Here is a 25793-nt window from a genome sequence, read left to right as displayed (position 1 = left end):
CAAATTTTTCATTATTTTTATGTAAATTCAAAGTCAGATTTTTAAATAATTTTGTTTTTTTTTAAAGAAATTTTCCTGATTTTTTTACATAAATGTAGTACACTTTTTAGAAGTGCAGAAAAAAGTTAACATCTTTTTTAGAATTTTTTATATGGATGAATTCTGAAATATTCTGAGATTTCTTAAATTGCCCATTCTATAATTTCAGACGTGATCTTATAAGATTTGAAAAAGTTTAAGATATTTTTTCAGAAATTATGTAATAAAATCTCAGAAATATAATATTTCAAAATATTCACATATATGAAAAATTCTAAGGAAAGTAAACTTTCTCAGTATTTCTGAAAAGTGTACCAATTCGTACAAATATTCTGAGAAAAATTTTCACCAGAAATACGTTCGATATGTTAACGTTTAAGTGTAACTACGTCTCTACTAACGTCTCTCGTGGTCGAAAAAAAATTTAGGCACTTGACGTTGACCGCGTTCAGAGTGTACACGTTCGGCTGCTTGAGATTGCAATTGGCGACAAATATCTTGGCCATCCTTGCAATACTGCTACACCTGAACATGCATGCGGCGCCGTCGTAGGCCGGTCCACCCCGTTCGTTTCTTGAGCACGGGTCGAACATGTAGAATTTACTGCAATGCTGCATCACGGCCACCGCCAGGTTGGTCGTGTGCAATATTCCAGCGCAGTTCGCGCGGAAGAACATCGCGAGCGCCTCGGACAGATCGAAGACGTGAAGTATACCCGCGGTGGTGCGATGGTCAATGTGAACGGTGACCCTCGAGTCGCCCACAATGAACATAGTGAGCAACTCGCTAGGCGAAAGGTTCCTGTCGCCCGATCGAGCAATTCGAGCACTGTCCGTGTGCAGCGAGTCACCGTGTCTGAGCACGGCGTCGATCAACTCGGAGGTCCACGTGGATGGCACGTGTAACAGACTCACTACAACCGCGACCGCCGCGATCGCCGTACTCTGTAGACCCCTGTTTCTCAGGCTGAAGGAGCGATGATTTATGTGCAGGCTGCCACGTAGAACACTCAACTCCTCGTCCACGACATTGTACTCGCTCACCGGCTTCACGTTCAACGTGATTGTTTTTATCGGGCAGAAAATTGGGACGGGTGGCATGATATGGTCTAAATACGGTCGAAAACCACCTGGACACGGCAACGTCTCGAACACGACGTTCTTCACGATCACTCGACAGATCTCGAAAGTCCCGTGTCTCTCCTGTGGATCGATGTTCGCGAGGATTGAATCGTACAAAGGTTCCATGCAAGCGAACCACATTACGCACGAGGTTCCGCGGGAATCCGGCAGACCCTGATCACTTTTGGCTCTAGAATCGTACATGAAGTAAACGCCCAGATCCTTCCAAATGGCGATCATACCGCGATCGGTTACTAGAATGCCAGCGCAATTATCTTCTTGGAAGAATTTCCGCAAGCCTTCCTCGAGTAAAATTGGAGAAGGAGGTAGTTCTCGTCGAGAACGATCTTTCTTCTTGCCTTTGTCGATCTTTTCTTTCGTTTCTTCTCGTCCCATCTTGTCTTCCGAGGCAGAAGGTACAACTGCCACTAGACCAGTAACGGTATCAGGCTCGACGTCAGCGGTCAAAATATTGACACCTACAAAGATAAATACAGAAATTTAATAGAACATCATATTTAAAAGATCGCATCCTCGATTAATTCTCTTTTTTCAACATTGCGTTGTATAGTAATATTATTATGATTATTGATGAGAGGAAGTTGGTTGAAGTAACAGACAAAAATGTAGGAGGAAGTGGCACGATATTTGGAGACACGATGGAAAGGAAAGAATAAAAAATTACAATAGCGTTCTATGTAGCATTTATGTCAGAAAGATCTTAAGATATCTTTTTAAAGATAACTTTTTAAGTAATGAAAAAGATATCTACCAGATAAATATATTAAGATGTCTATTATATAAAAGGTCTAGAAGGCATCTTGTTTGAGAGATTTCTTATATAAGATATCTGGAAGATATATTTTGAAGGAAGCTTAATAAATTTCTTCAAATTGACATTAAAATGTCACCTTAAAAATGATACGACAGACGTACATACCTACATAGAATACTCTTATAATGTCCTTCGGTTTCGGTCTCGTCTTGGTGGGCCTGAACTTTCTTGTCTCCAGGTGAACGCTACTGCCAATCGCCAAAATCTCGTCCATAGTCTTCTTCGTCCAGGTAACGGGGCTCTTGACAACCGACATGCCGAGCGCAACAACGCAATTCGCTGCTGTCTGTCGGCCGCGCAGTGTCTCGGGAAAGATCTCGTCGCCCTGATGATAGCTTCCGCGCAAGATAGCACGCGCCTCGCCTCGTAATTTTCTGTAAGCGTTCAAAGGAGGCAGATTCGCCGGTCGAATTGCCGGACTAGGATCAAGCTTCGAAAGTGGCGGTTTATCCCAGTCCAGCACGTCGATCGCGGTAATTTGATAATCGCCTTCGGTTCCCAAGTGGCGTAGAAGATATTCTACGAGAAGACTCGTATCTTTAAACCTCATCACTCGCGGTACCGTTGACACAATTTCCTCCGCTGTACTAGACCAATCGGGTATCAGAGCGTAGTATGCGTTATCGGCCTTCCATATGGCCAGATTTTGGTTTCCCCGTGCGGTCAACGCGCCAGCGTCGTACTTGTTGAAGAAACTGTCGATTCCGGTCTGCAAATCTTGAATCTTGGGAGGTCTCCCGGTAAGATTACCCGCTTCAACACAGTCCTTGATCGTTAGAGCGATGCGTCGAGAAGATAAGAAGAACTCGTTAATGATTTCGTTTACTAGGGGTACCGAACCGCTGCCGAGTCTCTCAACACACTTCGAGTGCAGCTTGTCGCCAGTAACGATAACTTCATTAAGAACTGACGATGTCCACTGTCTTGGTTGATAGACCTTTATTCATTTTTTTTAAATATTAGTCATCTTTGCGCAGCCGAATTATAGATAAATCGTACAATTAAGTAAAATTAAATTTAATTGATATAGAGAGAAAGAAACCTTGGAGAAGACAATGGCCATCGCGGCGATGGCTGCACTTTGCTTGCCGCGATTTGCCTCGTCGAACTGCTCGTCCGTCATAGTGACGTTACCCTCGATACTCCAGACATCGTCGACGAGTTTGGGAAAATGATGCCACAAATCTTCATCGGAAGTCGTCTTCTTAATACGTTGTGCTTTGGCCACTCGCGTCTCGTATACGTTCTCGATCGAAATGGCGTCTATGACAAAGTCATCAGTCTCCCGTGCAACTACTCGAAGGGTGGCGGCTAACGAGGGGATGTCGGTGAACCACATTACTGCCGCAGCTCCATCCTTATCTTTGGGTTCACCTTGAGCGTTCCTGCCCCTAGGATCCATCGTGAAAAACACTCTGCCCTCCCTCCAAATCGGCATCATCACATCACCCTGACGAAATACTCCCATCGTATATCCCTCGAAAAAATGTTCCAGCACTCTCGTCACGTCAGTCATTTTCTCGGTGATGGATTCTTCTTCAAGGTCGATCAACATTCGATTGACCCCTATGACAAAGTCTTCCGCGATTTCCGACGGGAGAGGATAATCCCTAGGAGATTTCTCCTCAATCGCAACTTCAGGTAGATTCGTCAGGTTCTCGATGGTGAGTTTATCGCCGATTCTCAAGATGTCGTCTACGAGTTCGCGATACCACAGATGAGGATCGTAAAGTTTTGTCATTGCCAAAGCCGTTAGAGAGTTTGCCGCCTGCTGTTTATCTCTCGTCCGTCGTTTAAAGGCCGCTTCGTTTCTCTGATCGATCGTACCCAAAAGTAAAGCGCCAGTGTTGCCCAAATTGGAATAATTATTCAAATCCGGCACGATCAGTTTTTCTTTGTCCACCTTGATCTCTTCGTTCGTCATCAGCGCGCCAATGGAGACATTCTTTAGTTCGTGTATCATAAAATCGTTCACGCCCTCAACATCTTGCTCTGCATTCTTCTTAATGAGATTCGCTAACGTTGATAGATCCGAAGAGCGTACCAAGCAGGCAGGATTCTCTTCATCTGTTTCCGCCGACAATTGACCTAATGCATCACGAGGGTTCGGGTCGAAATAGTAGTAAAATGTCTCTCTTTTGTCCTTATCCTTGTCCTTATTCTTGTTCTTAATGTCTTCTTCCTCTTTCCACACCGCCACCGTAAGTTTCCCTGTCTCGACTATTCCATAATTTTTGCTCTCCAAGAATTGGCGCAGTCCCTCTTCTAGATTTGGCAGTTTAGACCCGTCCGTTGCCGATAAATCGCCGATAACCGTCGCTTCTTCGACATCGATGGTTACTTTTCGATTTTTGAAATACAAGTTTTTCTTTAGGTCTCGAACAAGAAACAACCTGTCAGTTTCTTCTTCTGCTTCGGCAGACTTGCACCAGTTGTAATAGGCGTCGCCCTCTTTAATCACTTCGTCGACGGTCTCGCTACTCCATTTTGCCGCTGGCGTTTCCTTCGCGCTCACCAAGGCCACAACTGGTATAGCAAGTCCTTGAAGTCCTTGATTTTCCTCTAAGAACGATTCGTCCATGTTGGATATTCCTCCTCGCAACACCCACGTCTTACCCGCTGTACCGGGCTGAAATTCGTTCCAAGCTCGAGTGCCGGGCACGTCGTCCTCGATCGTGACATGCCGGATAATGAATCGGTCATTCTTTCTCGTAGGATCAACGTTCTTCAGGAACAGTGCAGCCAAGGAGTCCACGTCCAGAAATCGAATCACGCAGCAATTTCCAATTTCCTTCTTATCCTTCTGTATGGTTTCTTCTTTTCTAACCCTCCCCATAACTTTGGTAGTTTTCTCTTCTCTTATCCTGATGCCGGTACTATCGCATTGTCGAGGATCGAACAAATAGTAACAGCTATCCTCGCTCCAGATCGCCACTGCCATTGATGTGGTTTCGATTACACCCTCCTTGTTCAGCAGAAAAAACTCTTCCAGCGCTTGCTTCAGGTTCAAAACCGACGGAATCTTCGAGCTAATCGTACCGGTCACGGTGATGAGATCGACATTTGTCACTAGTTTACGATCTTCTATTTGGAACTTTGTATCATTTAAATCGGCAGCCGTCATCGTCTTTATTATCGGCTTGTCAGATTTGATATTAGCGTACAGCGAGTCACCCAGCATCAGGATCTCGTCCAGCTTTGATCTCGTCCATGTCTGCGCTGGATGCACCTTGTTCATAGCTATAGCCATCATGCAATTCGCTACGTTTTGTCCGCCCTTACCCTTGAACATCTCGTGGCCTTCGTGAGTCTGACCATGAAGAATCGCTACTTTGCCGGGTAACTCCCTAAATGTAGATGGCACGTTCACGCGCATATCATCGTATAAATATCCCGTGTCAAAGTTGTTTCGATTCACCAACGGCTCTGTGGCAAAGTAACGATCGATGCTGTAATTTGAAATGGTGATGGTCAATGGTTCTTTCCGTATCCTTGCGAGCGTATCCAACTTTTCCTTCTTGGACATAGGCTTGGTGTGATTCACTTTGTAATCATCTACGTCCATGGGATTAATTGATCGTAGTACACTCTTCCGGACTACAGGACCACCATCAGCTAGACGATCGACGCACTCGTGACCGACCTATGATTTTTACTTCGTATGTATGTACGGACATATACGTATACGTAGAAGAAAGTCCTCTATTATGAGATAGGCTTCTGATATGAGATAGCAGAATTTCTATTAAATTAATGGCCATTATCTGTTGATTCCACCATTTTATTGCCCTTGGAGTGAAATCTGTTTAGTGGAAAATTCATTGTTAGATTGTATAATCGTTGCGAAAAAAGATTTGTGATTGAATTTGGATGTTGAAAACCTGCTATCTCATATTAGAAACTTATCTCATAATGGAGGACTTTCCTCTGTACAGCAGTGGCTAGTAACTAGACACGTGCAGTAGGTGCACAGGCGTAGAAGGGCTTTGAAATGGAACTGACCAAAGAATTCAGTTTTTCAAATTTTTTAAATTCATTAAATTTTAAATTTGCGTTATTTAACGGTATAGAGATTGCTCAACCTCTCGACGCAACAATTATTATGTCATACTTGTCATATTATTATGTCTCATACTTGTTTTATTATTATTTTTCCCTAAAAACTTGTGGTACCCAAAAATAAAATCTTGCACATGGCACATGAAAAGCTAGTTACGCCACCGATGTATGTTTATGTTCTTTTTCACATATTAGATTTTTATATAAATAGTATCTATATTTAGATGTTCTTTAACGTAATATTTTGTTTTCTGCTACTCTGCCTACTACTACCGCTATTTTACTGCCATTACCTCTTTTGCACGCAACACGGTGACCTTAGTGATGTAGTATCGAGAGTCACAGTGCCGATTCAGATTTTTCAGCAAGTGGTCATGCAAATCATTGATAAACTTGAACCTCATGAGGCAAGCTGTACCGCCAGAACAACGCAGACCGCTCTCGTCGCACGATGTCGGATCGTAACAAAGAAAACCAGCGTCGGCAGACTGATGCCACACGGCAACGGAATTACCCTGGGCGGTGATCACCCCGGAATCGTTGTTCTTCAGAAAGTTTTGGAGGCCTTCGGCAAAATCCGAGCCAGCCGACTGGCTAAAGAGATTGCCGTGGACACCGCTGTCCTCGATACAAACTAGAACTTTGTAGAAACCAATATAAAACTTATTGTGTACGAGATTGGTCCTCATGTATTCTTCGTCCTTCAGTTTGGTCCTCATCAAGCTTACGCGGAACAACTTGTCACCGTATTCGAGTACTTGATCAACATGATTCCTTGTCCATTCCTTCGGTTCAAACAGGCGACCGTAAACGATAGCCACCACTGAGCACGGTGCCGCTTGTCGTCCTCGACTTTTGTACTTGAATCGACGATCGTTCATCGCACGAGACCCTCGAAGAATAAACGAACGTGGCGTTAAAACGCGGAAGCGATGCCATCGTTTTCCGAAACTGCTTCCACGAGGTGGGACGTTTTTCCCTTCAATTCGTCCTACATCACCGCCACCGACACTGTCAAGATTCTCCATGTCTTCTAATTTCGGTGAAGCTTTTCGATATTTCTCTCGAGATATTCAAGTATCCGAATGTATATACATGTATTTCTTGTTCGCATAAAATTAATGAATTAAATTTATCAGAGACGCATACATTACACAATATTTGTGATAATTCTGTAAAATTTAGTATTTTAGTAATTTATAACTTGATAGTACCTTACCTAACCCATGATAAGAATTACTAATCACCGAATGAAAATGACATATTAAGGTATAGTTTTTCTTCGCGTTTTTGATGATGTAAAATTACTGCACACACGTAGAATTTTGCGTGGGATTATTTCACTTTTCGATTTACGAGAATCATTAAAATGAGCCTTATGCCAAGGAATCTGTCAAAAGTTTGGAGCTGAAACAAAAGGTAGGTAAATATTTCGAAAAATTCAACGTCGGAAATTATAGGTACTCGAGGTATAAGAGAAATTTGTACTTGGCTATCTTGGAAGCAAGGGATGTAGAGACAGTCCGAGTAAAGTATACCGAAAACTTTATTACATCAACATATGAAAAATGTAATAAATATTATAAATACACATATATATGTGTATATATACATATACATATATGTACATATACACATATATATATAAAGTAAAGCCAAATACACAACTTGTTCTTCATTGTAATAATATCGATGTTTTTTTATGACGAATAATTATAAAGATGCACATACATTGATGTTCTTATGTACAGTACATCGATAACGGAAATGAAATTACATCGTCCCTTATTCAATTATCGAGGAGTTTAATACATGGAGCCGCAATTATGTCGCGCGAACAATCGAAAAACGCTGTTGTACGTCATATAACGGTAACAAAATTTTGATTAGCTTTCACATAATAACAAAAGCTCTTTTGCTACTAGTTTATATTTACAACGCCTATATTTTTTTCTTTCTATATTATATGTATATATACTTAACTAATTACATTATTGTAACAAGTTACCAAAAAATATCTACACGTAAAAATATAGATATATATGTATATACATATAAACACGCAATTATCTGCGCGCGAGAGCGTGCATGTGCCACAATTGTAATTAAATATATATATATACGAACTCTATTAATTATATGTATATATATATACTTGTTACCTTTTATGTAATTAACATCAACGAGAGGCTTTTCCGTCAATAGAAGAAGCTTTCCCTTATCGTGTGCGTGTAAATATATCATTTTTATAATACATATTTGTACATGTACACGTAAAAGTATGTATATGCACACGTCACGTTTGCGTATACCTATATCTATACATATGCATACTTGAGGAAATCTTTTGGCTTACATCTTTTACGCAGGTCTCCATCCAAAATATCGTTCTCCTAAACGCCTGGCCGATCTAACAATAAGCTCTATACACCGAAATTCTTTTCGCCGCACATGAAGCGTATCCCGCCCCCGAAGAGCAACAATAGTAATGCAGATATGCGAAACGCGCATGTGTCTGTGTGTATATGTGTATGTGTGTACGTATACACACGCAAGTAAATGCGCGCAATACATATCACTCTCTGCAAATATATATATTCGAATGTGTACATCTCTGTCGGCTTAGTTCATTCTCACATTCGTACAATACGATTAGCGACGTCGCTGCTTTATACATACACGTATCAGCTGAGGATGCGCCTATATACATTATGCATATTATTTCAAAAATATACCCCTAAATACTCATCTGTTCCACGTCGAATGCGCTGCGCGAATGCCAGTTAGAAGTTTCACTACGAACTACATTAATCTTATTAAAATATATGTTTAACAGTTTACACGCATTTATAATTTGAATGTCAAGAAGAAATATCAGGTGGCCGTAAGGGTCACATCGGTGTTGATCCGCCAGTCGATTGCTACGTTATTAAGAGCGCGAGATCACACGACGGCGATTTATTCTTTCTTTTATTTATCATCACAGACGGAAAAGAGTTAATTATACTACTAACAACATTATCGCATTTCCTCCTCCCTGTTATCATTCTCCTTTCTTATAACTTTTACGCGAATTCTGTTCAATCAAACGCGTTTGATCGTAATCCGATGAATAATAAAAAAATATATGTATAATAATTTAGCTTTACACGCAATTTAAGGCATCGCTAATTGCTCGATTAAATCATGTGATAAAAAATATAAATTTACACGTAAACTTCCGCGAAGTATGTTGTAAGAGATTTTTTTATTATTTATTCAATCTAGATACACAAAAGAGACAACAAAAATTCAACTAAAATTGGTAGAGTTGCAAGTGCGTTTCTTATCAGAGATTCAACAAGTTGATCTCATCACAGGTGGACAAGATAACGAGTCACCTTTAACGCAATTTAAGCTACGATTAAATGTTACTCAATACAACATGCATACAACACACATGCGACTTTCTCATCGGATGCTAGGAAAATAAACAGTCACGCGACTTGTTACCGCTTACTTGTACCTTATTAAATGAGATTCATAATCGTCTATACAAGTATTTGAAGAACTGCGGCATTTTCATCGACATTATTAAATCATGTCACTCTTTTTCCGCAGACGAGGAAAAAGAGCAGGGCAAGAGATGCAAGGCCTGCGTTCATTTTCTCCCATAAATCTATAGTTTGCGTCACATGCAGTATAGATCTAATCTATAGTGTACGTACGTAAAGTATGCATTTATTTTCCCAATGGAAAAAAACGAGTGCAGGCAAAGAGTTGTTATAATGAAATGCAAGAAGAACGAAGGAAGAGAGAATCGTACGAAAGATTGATGGTTGATGGTATTCGTCATTTTTGTAACTCGATCTCTCCACGAATGCCTTTTACATCTCGCACGATTTATGTTACATTACCTCTGTAATATAATTATACATATATCTATATATATCTATATATATATATGACTAAATATATATATATAGATGTCAATATCCGGTGTATGCACAAGCGTACGACGATCTTATTCCGTGAAAACACGAACGCTTCAGTACTTTCTTCTTTTTGTTTCGTCTTTTTTTTCTTCATTATTCTATAAATGATACTTTTTCCGTATATCGACTAATGGAAGCTAGAAAAGAGCGAGATGTATCTTCTAGAAGTTCAAATATTCAAGATCTGTTAGGAAGTTTTCACGAATAAACTTATCCAAATCTGCAGGCAGGCTATACGATCGAAATGCGAATCGACAATCATTTGTGTATATGGCAGGTAAGAGGTCCGAATTCCATTCGCGACAGGCCATCAGGTAATCTAACCGAAATTATGGAAACCTTGATCAGTGACATAATATTATTATTAAGACTTCATCAATGCCATCGATATACATCTATATAATGGAGATCACGTCTCCTCGGGATTCGGCATGCTGAGTTTGTCATTTTATGAATTAACATTTACTATTAAGCGTTCCTGTTTTGGTCCCGCGAAATTGCACAATCGCTTCTAGCACTGGATACTAGGATACTTTTCTGCGACGAAACACGAAGGAAACAATTTCGAGGATAATCGGCAAGGTGGAATTTTAATTAGGGCATAAACATCACGCGAGTCTACAGTATATTTTTGGCAATTTGTCTGCGAAATCGTTTTTCATCGGAATAATTCGTATCGCGAATGCAAAGTCAGGGACGACGACGTCTAGATATTGGAAGTCAAGACGTCGCTTCAAGTCGAGAATATGACACAAAGATTCGTTTGGAGGAAGGATTTGGATTTCATCCTAATATTTATCTACAATGGCCCTTTAAAGATTACAAATACTTCTTATTGCACAGTATCGCTCGAGTTTTTAAAAACACACATTTGTCCTATATTTACTTATTTAGTATATTACTTTCAATTTGCAGCTATGTGAAAATATAAACGCCTTAAGCGAATGTGTCATTGTACAATATATTAACTCGAATACCTTCCTCCATCCGAATCTTTACGATATCATAAAGTTCATCTCTCTCTTTCTATATCTATTCTTTATAATGTATAAATCTGTATAAAAATCAAACAAAAAGTAAATTCGGGCTGACTGGACGATAACTTTACGTGAAAGAGCACGGGTATTGTGTTTAAGACTTTACGATTGGATTACGAAGAAGTGAATAACATAAAATTCATGCACTTCAACAATAAATGTGCAATCGCTCTTAAAACAATACGTCTCATGTATATTTTTTAGCGAACTTTTACCTCCACGTTAATAAGCCTCAATTTACATACGTTTGTATAATGTGTGTGTGTGTGTATGTGTGTATGTGTGTGTGTTTGTGTGTGTGCGCGTTTGTGTGTAAAATATATACAACAAAAGTAACTCCTTTGTGTTTAACAGCCTCTATCGTGAAATCAAGACAAGTATTAACTGTCTCGGTTAGGGTGTTTGGCAAGAAACCGTCGAGGCCAGGGTAGAGGCCAGTCATATTGTCGTGGCACTGTGCCGCCCACATTCTTCTCAAAATACTTGAAAATGGAGAACCACCAGAGCCGGGCCAAAAAGTTATTTGGTCCGTATTGCTGCAAAAATTACATTGCCTTATACATTGATAATATATAGAGGAAAGTCCCCTATTATGAGACACATTTATAATATGAGATAGCGGAGTTTCAGTTAAATTAACAAGCATCGTCTATTGGTTACGCCGTGAATTTATTGCTCTAATAGTCGCGAAAAAAGATTTGTGATTGAATTTGGACGTTGAAAACCTCTCACATTAGAAGCCTATCTCATAATAGGGAACTTCCCCTAAATTATAATGCAAATGTCAATCATTACTTCGCATATAATATCAAAAATTAAGTTTCTTATCAAATTTTATGTTTACATTTATTATAATATTACTAAAGCTGGTTATCAATTTATAGATCAACTATCTTTGCAGAATAGAAAACTTTCAATGTTCGAAAGTAAATCGTACCTTGAGATTTGGGTTATTGGCTAACGTGTGATAAATACACCACAGGCGCGTAGTAACATAGTAAGCTATAAGTACATCAACAGTATAATGGCCATGAGCTACCAAGACCATAATTACCCCGACGAGTACCGCCAGACCAGCTAGCCAATGGATCGGTTGGCATCTTCTTGGAGAATCTGAAACGCCGTCACAAACCGTTAGGAAATTACGCCACAGGTATCATCATGTATCGTGTACTCATTTTGTAAACGAATAACGAAAGTACGTACACTCCTTAATGATCAGGTAACTGAGTACAAGCACGACCGTATGCCCACTGTAAATGTAATCTCCGCAATAAGTGTGTTTGCCGTTAATGGACAAGCCAAAACCGGAGATGAGCTGCAGGACCCTTTTCGTCACGAGAAGCGGACTGGTGTTGTTTGCCTTCGGGCTGCAATAGTAAGTTTTACTGGCGATCGGTACGACCGTCACATACATCGTGATGCTCCTCATCATGTAGAGCAAGCCCATTAGCAGAAATATTCGTCTAGCTACTATGAATCTGCAGAAACAAATTTAATCGTTAGAAATTCTCGTCTTTAGAAAAGTCCATTTGATTGTTGATTTATCATTTCGTACGCACCTATGTTTATGAAAAATGATAAAAACCATCGCGGAATTGGACATGATCATAATTAGGACTTCCGAGACGTTAAGCGCCCAATCCTGAGCGGTGACGTTGTCCAGCACCACGTCGGGAAGCGGTCCGTACGTGTTCCTATCTGGAACGCGCTCATGTACCATCGCGAGGGAAGCCGTCGTCAATATAAAATTTACGACCATGAAAAGAAATGCTGTAACGGAAAACGGCAAATTACATATATACTTGCAACATCCCCCTGTCGGATGTAATTATCGTGCCATTTTCTCTCTTTAAAATGGAAAAAAGACCAGGGTGTCCAGCAAACTCAATGAAGAAAATTCCCCGACTCTTTCAGGTTTTCCAGGAGCCGGAATTAATTTTTCCCTGACCGTGTAGTGTAACTTCTTTCAAGATGCATAATTTGCGTACATCTGTATGGTAAATCAAGTAAATGTTAAATGACGAGGTCCTTGAAATATTTTTCTCTCGGGAAACAAAAGTCCGGAATTTAAAAAGGTAAAAATTTTAATTAAAGCAATTATACCATCTATGTATAATACAATGTATAATAGGAACGAACATATCACTACAAACCATTCGAACCGTTTGTGATACCGTGCGTAATCATATATGATGCTTTCGTTTTGCTTAATTGCATTTTGTTTGCAGCTTACTAGACAGTAATTTACTTAGATGGTACTGTTTAGTAATTCATCTTTCTTTTATAGTTTTGTCTCAGTTGAACACATTGAAATAAAATAACACGACGATGAAAATATAAATTACCGACCACGCTTATAAATAAATTGATGTTTAGCAAAACAGAAAATCAGTGTACTGAGAGCCAAAGAAAAGTTTATTTTCTAAAAACTTTAAATTATTCAGAAAAAATGTGAAACGATGTAAAAAAATCCAGATAAATCGTAAAATTTTCTGACTTTTCCCTGACATTTCCAGATTTCTAAAAATCCCTGACAATTCCCGGTTTTCCAGATTTCCCTGATCACTGGACACCCTGAAGACGTTGCCCCTTTCATCTTCGAGGATACTCGAAAGAATGACCGCGGCATTAATCTCCTGACTCTGTCATGCAACGACGATACATATTGTAACAGATCTGCGTAACAGGACTCGCGAAATCCGCTGCTCTGTGCATTTACGTGCATTTTGCGAACGGCAGCGGACATTCAGTTGCTCGCTTCGGCCAACTCCGACGCAAAAAGCCATCGAGATAAATCGCGCGAACTCGAGAAATGAGGAGATCGATCGGAGGGAGGCTCTCTGTGCGACGAAGCTGCGCGAGCAGACTGGTGTATCGAACGAATACCAGGCCACGTAACGACCTCGATCTCGATGGACTCCCGCTGTGAACGAACGTCACATGTACGAAGCCAAACTGGAAGAGGCTCTGAGACTCTAGCGGAATTAACCGGCGAGCCTCGGAGCCTCGCGATGTTTGCGTAAAAAATTCTTTGCCAATTTTCGCTTCACTCTTCTTACGTCAAGGCATTCGATTTTGAACGTGGCAAAAACCGAGGAATAAATTCTGATAGGTAGTGGATTGACCGCATCGAGGCAATCCGCTATTCCAACGTTTTTGCTCAATAGATTAGATAGAACATTATATTGTAACTGCAAAAGTTTTTAAATTTATTTCAAAAATTATCCCATAATCATGCACGAATCGAAACACAGTGAAAATTATTTAAAAAATTATGACAAAAATACACTAGTTTTCTTTCAAAATGGTTTTCTGACATTGCGACTTTAATCAACAAATCGATTCGTCACAAGAGCGACATAAATTGTTTCTTGGGCTCTCTGGAAATCTGGGACTTGTTTTAAAACACGGAGAAATTATTATTGATTTTATGGAGTCATACGAATTTTTGTACATGTAATTTTTTTCAAGAGATACAACTCTCCGTGTGTCCTTAATCGACAAATCGATTCGTCACAAAAGCGACATTATTTTTTTTTAGCTCTTTGGAAATCTGGAACTTGCTTTAAAACACGGAGAAATTATTGTTGATTTTATGGAGGCATTTTTAGCACACGACACGCGCTCTCACCGAGAAACGTTTTCCATTTTTCCTTGGGAAAACGCGGCTCCTCGCGAAGCGGCGCCGGCATGTCGATTTTGACGATACTGCTGCCGGAGCCATTCGGTATCCCGGAATGTCTACCCAGGCTTTCGATATCCTTCTCATCTTCATCGTCCTCATAGTAGTCCGAGCCGGAGGCCACTCCAGACCACTTGTCCTTGCTCTTGGACAACGGCGCGCCGGGCAGTAGTGGTTGCCGTTGATAAACATCGCTGGACTGTGCCATCCCGCTGCTGCTTCCATCAACAGCCGCTTCAACGTCCCTTTCGTGGCCCTCCCCGGCGCCCAACGGTCGGTCGAAGCTTCCGTAATCGTTGTGCAAGCTGGTGGCCTTGGGATCCAATACCATCCTGCACAGAACAGAAGTCTACTTGTCCTGATCGACGAATCTGGTTCTCGGGACACGTGCTCTACATAGAGGTAGGAGACACCTGGGCTAGCCAGTGTCATTAACGGCGATAAAATAGCGAAAGGGTTGACGCGGACTTGCGGAAACGTAGCTGACCTTGGCGCATGCACTACTTGATCACGTGGAAGAATAACCGAGCTATTGTTGAATCTAGATCTGCGGGATAAAAAAATTGCTTTGCGCGTCCGCGTGTAAAGTACAAGTGACACTATCTATCCCTCCGCATCGTAACACCGACGTCGATGTAATCTTTTCAAGTTGCGATGCGTAATCTCGAGGGTGCGTGACGCCCTTCTCGTTTTTCTCTGAAGTGCTTTGACTCTTTACCTGAAAATCAAAGTTTACTTGACCCAATGATCGGCGCACCAATAAAAACTGTTATTACACGTGACACACATCTGCGAACGACGCACGTTTACCCGGGGCGCTCATTACGCGTCACGCCCCGCAAAGCGCGATATTTTTAGACATTTACCGTCCTACAAAGGGAAAAGGTGAGCGCGACCAGAAAAAAAAGCGCGGGTTCTAAGTCGAGCTGACCGCGACTGGACGAGATGACTGTTGATCCGCGGATAGAACCAAGACTCACTCCGCACGATGCGAGAATGTAGTCAGAAGCGTCATCGATAGACGCGGCTGTGCCAGAACTACTATCATTCAGGAGCTCATGTTCGCTTCGCGCGACCAGGCTGATTGCGCGATCGGCCAAATAAAATTCAACGTGCAACGGCGACCGATCACGCTCAAGTGAAATATTTTTACACGCGAGTGATATTTTCTTCGCCGGCGATTAAATAACAGACAAGTAATATTATTCGGCCAAAACTGGCGAAAATTTGTTGCGAAAAACATTACCTCAACCAAGAGGATTTGAACCTGGACCTCCCTCAAAATATTTTACTCCCCTGTGTGATACTTTTTAAGACGCGCTTGTCCTTCCGCCTTTCTCCTATGCCGCGAGAAGACAACGATTCGAGTGGTGAATGTATTATAGCTGTGATATCCTCGAGTGAAAAAATGGTTTCTTACGTAACATCCTTATGACGTGTCTCTCCTTTTACCTTTGTCTCACTCGGCATCTCTGAAAACACGTCAGCCACGGCGTTTCGTTCGGACGCGAACTCTCGTCAGAGTGTCAGACCACAACGCATCCCAACGGAATGCATCGCTCCGCGCCACGCCAAGCCACGCCAAGCCGGTTAGATATAACGCGTTACTTTCGATTAGCGCACCAACTATACCACGTCGGAACAATGTGACATAAATGTTTAACATCAAGGACCATGCTTAACGCGATACGTAACGCGTTTCATGGGAAAGGTGACGGCTGTGCCAGACACCTCTGCCCGACAAGTCGAGCTCGGCGCGCTAAAGCTAAGTGTCGTCCACGTTTATTGAACAAATTACGACCCGACGATGCAGAAAATGGTAGTTTACGCTCATTATAGGCCTAGAGCGTCGAGAGCGCTCGCGAGAAATAATCTGTGATTGAACGATTGCAGTATTGTAACGTATCTCTTGATCAATCGGAATAATTGGCAACATTAGGATACGATTTGTACCAAACTCCTCGAGAGATTCTCAAAGTAGATATACTGTAGTATTACGTTAATTTTCACATCCTATCATTAAGTTTCCCTCTGTGCTCCCCAAATACCAGTCTAGTTGGCTTGAAGAATTTTAGCAGTCTATTCCACATACGAAGTAAACTAGCAGTTACAATAATAAATAAGTATGAGCTATACGACACATATATAACTTATGACCCGCGCGTATAAAATAACATTACGGTGCACTGTTGACATGTGTGCAAAATCTGCAGAGCGCAAAGGATTAAAGGTTTTAATTCGAAACTCGGTCACCTGCGTGAACTTGGCACCTAGCATTTTTGCAATTTTAAAATTCTAAAAGTTGTCCTATTTTATTCTAGACTTGTTCTAAAATGTATAATAAGAATTTTCATGGAAAACCTAACGAAACAATTTTTTGACCTGGCACCTCATTCTGCGAAAATCGAACTTTTAAAGGTTGTTCCGAGGGAGAAACCGCTGAGGGTATTGTGGTGTACAGATTTGCGGCTTGCTAGGCATTTTTGGAGCATTAATTTGGATGTTAGGCCTTGTTGGGGCGTTATAAAGATAAAATAAGATAAAATAAGATAAGACAAGATAAATAAGGTAAAATAACATATTAAGATAAAGTAATGCCCGCTGGGCATTAGTGGGCATTGGTGTACAAGATTTTAATCAACGGTTTCCCCCTCGAGTAGTTCCAGGTTGTTCTAGTTGTTCTGAACGTGGTTCCAAAGTATTAGTTTGATCGATCGAAAACTCTACGATCGAGCGTGGCGATTGTATGTGGAAATGTTAAAAAATTTTAGAACTGTCGTAGACAGCGACCTTCCTTGACATTTTCGCTGAAGAAAAATCGACCTGGAATTAGTCGAAGAACCCACTTTTGCAAAGTAATGCGCGCAGATATAGGATCCAACAATACGGTCCTATTTGTGACTGGGTGTAAAAAATGCGAGTTTCTATGACGATTCAACGCGGTTGCACCCAGAAAACCTTTCGCGTCAGGAAACGTCAGGAAACGGGCTCTCAGGCGGATATTGCTTTTATTACGAGGTCAAAAGGCGAGATTCTCGTAATGCGACTTCTCGGGCTCATGCCGACACAAGTCGTACGAAACGAGAGCTTCCTTACCTCGATAACGACCCTTTTGATCTGACTCGAAGTCTCGCATAGGCGATGATTCTTGGGTAGAAAGGGGTCTAATCTTGAAAATTATATTACAACTAACTTATCACTCTCGCGGTGAGAGCCGGAGCTTTCGGAGTGTTGTTTACGAGGTTTTACGAGTTAAGTTCGTCTACATAGAAGTCGTAAAGTCATAGGTCGTAGAGTCACATCGGTGATGTCTTGGCCAACGACCATGGTCAATGACCATGGCCATTGATACAACTCTACGACCGTATCCTGCGACTTTACGACTATAGATCGTATAGATCGTGCATCAGGGAGAGGAGAAAGGGAGGATACGCTATATATGCGTAGGGACTGTTTGTCAAGAAGAGTAGTCAATTAACTCTTGTATGTGTCACAAGAGTTGCTTTATAGGTTTGAACCAGCGACTTATAGATTTCTTTTGAATTGATATAATTCTACCAACTGAGCTATTACGAGCTTTACGTTTTTGGAAACACGAAATAACTGCTAATCCTAATTACGTCAATTGATACGTCGAGAAACCTCGAAAAATCTCTTGCTTACAAACTATTACTAAAGATTTTTTCATCTTTAAGTTCGTTACAATTACGATCATTTATCAATGAAAAGTGGAAAATGCAAAAACAATCTTACGCTTCAGTTATTTCAAAGTAGACATTTAATTTTGGTGTCTTAGTTTGAGATTTCGTAATCATAATAAATATATTTTTTAAAGAGATCTTAATAGAGAGATTTTTCTGTGCTATGTAAAGATTCTTAAATGACTATAGCTCACTCGCATAATGATACGAGTTGCTATGTTTAATGCTCTACACTTCCCATTTATCGCGCAATACTTGCGTACATACCGGGTGTTGAAAAAGTCTGGACACGGTTGAATATCTCGATAAGGAAGAGTTTCGCTAGAAAATGTTTCAGACAAAAATTGTTTGGTTCCGAGGACATAAGATGGTGTCATTAATTTGACCTTGAATAGTTGCTTGAAGGCCACGTGAAGGTTACCTTCAATTTTTTTTAATGAAACCCCTATTGTTTAATATACTATCTTATCCTACTAATTAATGTGAACAACTTTTGTCTGAAACATTTTTTTATTTGCCTAATACTTTTTGAGATATTCAAGATAAAATGCTATCTCGATAACTGTTTGTCGGAGGGAAAAGTAGCACAGGACTTTTTTACTTGATTTGGTCTCAAGACTATGCCGTTGCAATGGTGCTCCAATTATTGAACATTTTTGTGTATGTAAATTTTGTGTATGTTACAATACACAATTGTCCAGACTTCTTTAATACCCAATATGTCGCCACTGTTTTATTTTAATTAATTCGCAAAGCACGTTAATATTGTACGCAGTCTAACATTTTATCGTGCGTATCCTTGAACTGGAAATTTGTGTCAAACTTCGGTACAAAAAAAGGAAAATTAAAGGCAAAAGTCCAAATAATAATTCATCAAGTAATTATATACATGTATAATAACGGTTTTCAATACCAAATTTGTGAAGGTAGAGGTCTAAGATTTTGAATATTTTACACGCACACACGTTTTTTAATCGCTAAATTTTTTTACGTGCTTTAATTACATGCTTTCGCGAGACATAGAGTATGAATACTCGAGACAATATCAGCTCGTAAAGGCGGATTATTTACTTATTCAGTCTGATACTTACTATTCTAAGGTCTTACTTGCCTATGTGGAAGTCTCAATAACTTTTATAACAGGTGAACATTTTCACATAAGTATGTTCGAGAACATACGACATTGTCTAGCTCTTCGTAATCTGTTAGCATGGAATAACGACAAAACTTTACGACAGCCAAATAGTTATCATTATTATCCTTTACTATCACTATTGTTATTCCGATGCGTCACTACACCAAATTGCAACACACCAATTACGTCAAACATGGTAAGGACAGCCGTTTGTCAATATATAATATTAACAACAATGCTCAAACTTTGTAGACGGAATTCTATATTTAAACGACTACGATAGCTTCCTGTATTTAGAGCCACGTAAATTGCTCGCAAAAATCTATAATTATATATTTAATTAATGTTCGTTGAAGGCATGTTAACGATAACAGTAACCAGAAACATATGACGTGCTGATAACAGACTAAAGGCCTTGTGTACTTCAACACGCGCGAACGAATATGATATTTATGCCTCTAAGAAATATTCGAAAGAAAATACATTGCAAAAACTAAGAATACTTCAGGGATAGTTAGCTTTTTACAGAGATTTTTTACTTCCAGTCTTGTAAAAATGTATACTTTTTAAAATTCTGACTTGCAAATTTTGTCGACGACACCATTTTAATACCTGGCTAGGGTAAATATGCCAAATAATCAATAAAGAAAAAAAATGTGATTTATGACTCAGTTAATTAACGTACACGATATAAAGTTTATTAATTCAACAGAAAAGGCAACATGGATTTACGTAATCGAATGTATTTTTCATCGCAAAGATCGATCATTCGTGATATTTGTGATGATTTATGCAACTACGGCTAGCACGATGCTTATTCGTATTTACCCTGTATTTATCCTTTATTATAGCGTAAGAGCGATCGCATGATAGCGTAATAGCTGAAACCATCTGCGATTTTCAAAGCCTGTGGTTTTGACTGCAATATCACACTATGCTCTCAAATTAAATGCACCACAAAATTGCTATTCCATCAGCACATTGCAGACTCCGAAGTAATTTGCGGAACTACGCGAATTTCCTGTCGTCAACAATGGCGTAAAGTACAAAATTGCGCTTAACTTAAAATAATACGAAATTGTAACACGCGCAAGATTTTTTTGCAACCTTTGTCATAGTAATTACGGCGTTGCTCTTCCTCTACATAGGAAGAAAAGCATCAAAACTTTATATTGCAAATCACTTTATGAAAATAATACTCGACTTTATCGATAAAACTTAATATAATATTAGCTCAATTTACTTGTATAGCACACCATCATCTGATCTTTTCTAAATCTTCAATAAGAAAGCGTTATCTTAAATTCTTACAATCCAAAATAATATTTAATTCTTATTTCCTGAATATAATAGAGAAACGTGCCTCTGTGGTCGAATTGGTGAGACGCCATTATAAAGTATTGGGAACTCTTAAACTCCTAAAAAAGAAGCGGGAACTCCAGTCAGAACTACAAAATTTTTAAGTTGGGGTGCAAAGTTAACACACGCGAGACGCCCGCCTAGAATGCAGGGAAGTTCAGGTTCAAACCCTGGCTGAGGTAATATTTTTCGCAATAAATTTTCTGTATTATTAAAAATGCCAGATATGGTCAAGAAAACACTGACGTTGACAATAGAGAAACTTGATTTATAAATTATAATTAATATACAAAACAGTGTTTTTTTATACTGTTATACCGTTTTTCTTTAAATGATTTTACGCTTTCGAATTGCAAAATTGCCTAATGGCAAAGATCAACTACATTAGTGTTACATGAGCGATGTATACAGGTAACACTGTGTAACACAGTGAATCATTTTATCTTTGTTATTTGCCAATATTAAACAAGGATGAAATGATTCTCTATATTACACTGTGTCAATCTGTGTCTCTTGCTGGGAAGTACCCATAATCGTCTCAAGATAGACACATTCTTATTCGTTTTCGTGACCCACGGGGTCACGGGGAGCTCGGGAAGATCGATTGGGGGTTCAATCACCGTTGCTCAGACATGATTCATCAAGCCATGTGAGAAAACTCAGACGATTTCTACAATCTTGCTGTTATATGCGTCGGGATGATTCACACATTCAGTAAATAATTTACAACATGATTGGGTCGAATCTCGGGTCGAATGGTGCTGTGAAAAATATCGATTATTGTATACGTTCCATGAAAAAATCTCGAGCGATTCTTTTCGCGAACCTGATAATATACGAAGAAGACTAGACAGCGCAATGCCAGCTGAATAACATTTTGTTACAAGTGTGTTATTACACAAATTACAAAACTAATATGTCAATGTGTTTAGGTGGCGTGAGTGTGGATGAATGCAAGAGCAATCAAGCGAGCGAAGAGAAGGTATAATTAGGATAAATAGAGAGTAGGATAGGAGACGTGAAGAAGAGTCCATTGGAGAAGTTAGGAGAGTGGATAAGGATTTGGATCAACTGGAAAATCGGTGCAGGTGACAGAAGAAGGAAATAAAGAACAGACAAGATTATATATAGAAGGTTGTAACATATAGAGTTAGAAATTAAATTATACAGGGTGTCTTTTTGCAATAGTGCTCCAATAATTGAAACGCTATTGCAACAGCATATTCCTGAAGCTAAATCAAGTAAAAAAGTCCTGTACTACTTTTCCCTCCGACAAACAGTTATCGAGATATCATAAGCTAATCATTGAAAAAGCTATAAATTTTCTCTTGGATATCTCAAAAAGTATTAGGCAAATCAAAAAATGCTTCAGACAAAAGTGGTTTATATTAATTAGGAGAATAAGATAGTATAATAAACAATAGGGGATTTCATTAACAAAATTGAAGATGACCTTCACGTGACCTTCAAATGACTATCCAAGGTCAAGTCAATGGCACCACCTTATGTCCCCCTTCGAACCAAACAACTTTTGTTTGAAACGTTTTTCCATATCTTTCATATTTTTCGAGATATTTGCGTGGATCATTTAAAATGAGACACCCTGTAGAATAGGAGCGCAGTAGTTAGCAGGGATAATTAGGATATTGGTGTGCAGTATGAGTAACGAAGGGTACGAAAGGCTAAACCAAGGTATTGTAAATCAAGTCCTGCTTTTCGGTTGCACGCTAACGCGAATAAAGATTGATTGATTGATTGAAATAATATGTCGATGCAATGCTGCCATTAAATTGTCACGAAAATTGAAAGAAAGGTAAATCGTAAAATAAATTGTTTTCGTTTAGTGTCAAATGAACGTCACTAGTACGTGCCTAGCCATTGATTATATTTTTACGTATCAAGTAAGATGATTAGACAAGTATATAGTGATCAGACAACTTTTTATGTTATTACAGATTATCGGGCAAAATTTTCGCAACAAATAATGAATACGTCTGATTACGTCATAATAAAAAAAATGAGAGAAATCGACGGAATGTCTGTGTATTTTATCGCACACGCGGTGTGTTTATCTCTTTTTTTACAATCTACTAATTTGAGCACGAACGCGTCTGGACGAATGCTATGTAATTACGTCATGAATGAACCGCCTGACCCATGACTCATTTCCTTTTTCCTTTCGACTGATTCACGGCAGCCGACTGTCGATACCCCTAATTAATTTCCTATTGTTCAAACAGATGCTACGTTGGCGACATCAAAACGTCGAATAATGTCACCAGTTGTTAATAAATAACGTGAGGAGATAAGTTTTATATTTGCGAAAATTTGTTGTATAAGCCATGAGAAAAGTACTTATACTCAATAACATAAACGATTAGATATTCGTCAGAGCATATTCATCACAAAAACCCAATGAAGTAACAGAACAATATTTTTTAAAAAGTATCTCATCATAATATAATCATACGAAATTCATTACTACTGCGTATGTAATTACAGAAATAACACATATTACGACAGACAGTCGCTTGATGCAGTTCGTGGCGGAATACCACATGATCAAGACCGAAAAGATAAAAAAAACCGACAGAGAGTGGGTACACTAATTACACTATGAGATGATTGTAATGAAACAAAGTTGCAGTCGCCTATTTTGAGCGGTAGCGGGTTTTTTCTACGTGCGCACGCGCGCACTCACCACTCCTCACTGTACTCCCACTCGCGCCGCGCCGCGCCGTCCGAAATTCTGAAATTGTGCAGTCAATCAAGTGTGCAGAACCTATTTTTTAAATACTACAATTTTAACATAGGCCCTTTAAGATATAAAATCAATTAGAAATTAAAGAGGCCGTTTAGGACCGGGCATAGGTGTAAGTAGCCAGTTAAATTAAATTATTTAAGTGAATTCATATACCGTATTCTTTTCCAACTTATCTAACCTATTTTTTAAATTTAAGCATTTTTTGTTTCAACATAGATAAGGGGAGAAGTGACGAATGTGAAGCACACAAGAGAAGGTGCGTGATTAACAATTTAAATAACCAGGCCTGCAAAAAAGTACCCTGTGCCGGAGGTCTAACTGGGCTATTCTTATATATTTTGGGTACGTTCGGGGAGCTCGCTGTCACGCTACCAACGCAAACGCTACCAAAGCTGTTCGTGGAGCCAATAGCTCGATAGTGATAGCAAGCTCCTTGAACAGCAGCAGCGCAATGGCGGAAAACACGTAAGACGACACACGTGCAATACCGTGCATCGCATTAACTTTTCCATAATGTGTCACGTTACGTAATAATAATATAATATAATAATATTATATCTTTTCGATTTTGGTCCACTTTACGATCAAGATAACTCGCCGGTTGCGCGATCCTGACTTCTATTCCTCGCACTGATTGCGTTCAATTCCGTTGCTAATTACCGCGAACATGAGCCGTCGAAAATCATTAATAGCTGCGTTCAACAGAAAAGGTCGTTTTGCGACTGTTGTAAGAATCACGAATTTGATTGGTGCTCTGAATCTAAGAGCATACACATTCGAATTTTACAACAGTTGCAAAGCAGGCATTTACTCGCGAATTTACGTTACCGTTATTTTACTTTGTGTCCACCGTTGTGCAACACTATCTGCAGCATCTATAACGAGCTCCACGAACGCATTTGACGCTAACGCTATCATCACACTACCTTGGAAGAAAAAGCGTTGACAGCGCGCCGTTATTCCGTTGCTAATTACCGCGACGTACAACGCTACCATTAGTAATGTCATGATAGCGCTTGTTAGCGCTGCCATGCAGCTCTGCGAACGGTCTGCAGCGCTAAATAGCGCTAATAACGTCCCCCCGAACGCACCCCTCGAGTCGCCGACTACGAATCTGACGTCAGGATTGCTCCACCACGTCATAGTTTTTTGTAATCTCAAAAATAGAAAAAAATACCGTAAACACCCACATTCGAGGGTAGTAAGACCGCGCTTCTCGAGGGAAAAGTTACCGAAATCATATTTCGATGTATATTAAATCCAAATCCAATTTCACACCGATGTCGAGCAAACACACCATCGATTCCGCTAACATTAGTGAAGGAAACGTAGCAATCTTCCGTATTTGGTTTTAGTTCATTTATCAGTTCTTCTGTATTGAAAGGATTCTCCAATCTTGAGAAAAATATTTCCGAAACTTGCAGCTTCTAGCTGTTGAGTTCGCTTAAGATTCAGAAATTTCCTCACAGGTCACGATCCCCATTCTATGTCCTCGAAGCGCTAGAGTTACATGAAAACAGGGATTGTGCTAGCTTGAGATGAGGACCTACTCTAATATCTTCATATCTTGATAAACAGAACCTATTTGCAATAAATTGTAGGTGATACAACCTGAAGGAGTAAACCTGCTTCCTCGTAGGACGCTGGAGACGATGACAACTGCCTCGAAAGAGACATTTTTACAGCTTTTTTTCTTGAGATTACAAAAACTGTGACGTGGTGGAGCATTCTGACGTCAGACTCGTAATCAGTGACTCAAAATACTGTACATAAGAATTACCTAGTCAGATCTCCGGCACAGGGTACTTTTTTATAGGCCTGTGTAATAGACGAAAATATTGTATACAGGGTGTACTAAAACCACCGAAGGTCCTCTTAATGGCAGATTCCTCAGAACATTTCCAGACGAAAATCCTAATACAAAAGTGTCGAGGCTATAATAGTTTTTAAATTAGAAGCGATTTTTTCCACAAATGATAGGACTGAAATTTCGCGCGCTCAGGCACGGCGAAATGACAAGTGATATTGTAAATTTATACAATAAACATAACATCATAAAAAGAGCGATATTCATAGGAGCATTT

The 25793-nt window shown here is 39.7% G+C and overlaps 2 protein-coding genes across 6 annotated transcripts in view; both read right to left on the bottom strand.

The window, feature by feature from the left end:
* Positions 1-93: 93 nt before the first annotated feature.
* On the bottom strand, positions 94-5702 carry LOC105566493. The gene is made up of 3 exons (XM_012020553.1): positions 3038-5702; positions 2101-2932; positions 94-1639 (listed from the first exon to the last, which is right to left on the bottom strand). Exons 1-3 carry the CDS (start codon positions 5558-5560, stop codon positions 408-410), a joined length of 4587 nt encoding a protein of 1528 aa, XP_011875943.1. The 5' UTR covers positions 5561-5702; the 3' UTR covers positions 94-407.
* Positions 5703-7582: 1880 nt separating this feature from the next.
* Positions 7583-25793, bottom strand: part of LOC105566492 (phosphatidylcholine:ceramide cholinephosphotransferase 2-like) — a 30221-nt gene continuing 12010 nt past the window's right edge. For all 5 annotated transcript variants that reach the window (XM_012020547.1, XM_012020551.1, XM_012020552.1 and 2 more), the window contains exons 2-6: positions 14700-15082; positions 12628-12838; positions 12272-12546; positions 12003-12178; positions 7583-11601 (exon numbers count right to left, since the gene is read on the bottom strand). In XM_012020547.1, the coding sequence (XP_011875937.1) occupies positions 11446-11601; positions 12003-12178; positions 12272-12546; positions 12628-12838; positions 14700-15082 (1201 nt within the window). In that variant the 3' untranslated portion in view covers positions 7583-11445. The remainder of the gene's footprint in view (positions 11602-12002; positions 12179-12271; positions 12547-12627; positions 12839-14699; positions 15083-25793) is intronic.

Source organism: Vollenhovia emeryi, unplaced genomic scaffold (genome assembly GCF_000949405.1).
Source record: "Vollenhovia emeryi isolate VEMERY1.0 unplaced genomic scaffold, V.emery_V1.0 DF939144.1, whole genome shotgun sequence".
Taxonomy (NCBI): domain Eukaryota; kingdom Metazoa; phylum Arthropoda; class Insecta; order Hymenoptera; family Formicidae; genus Vollenhovia; species Vollenhovia emeryi.
The sequence above is the reverse complement of the archived record's forward strand: the minus strand, read 5'-3'. Positions and strand labels throughout refer to the sequence as shown.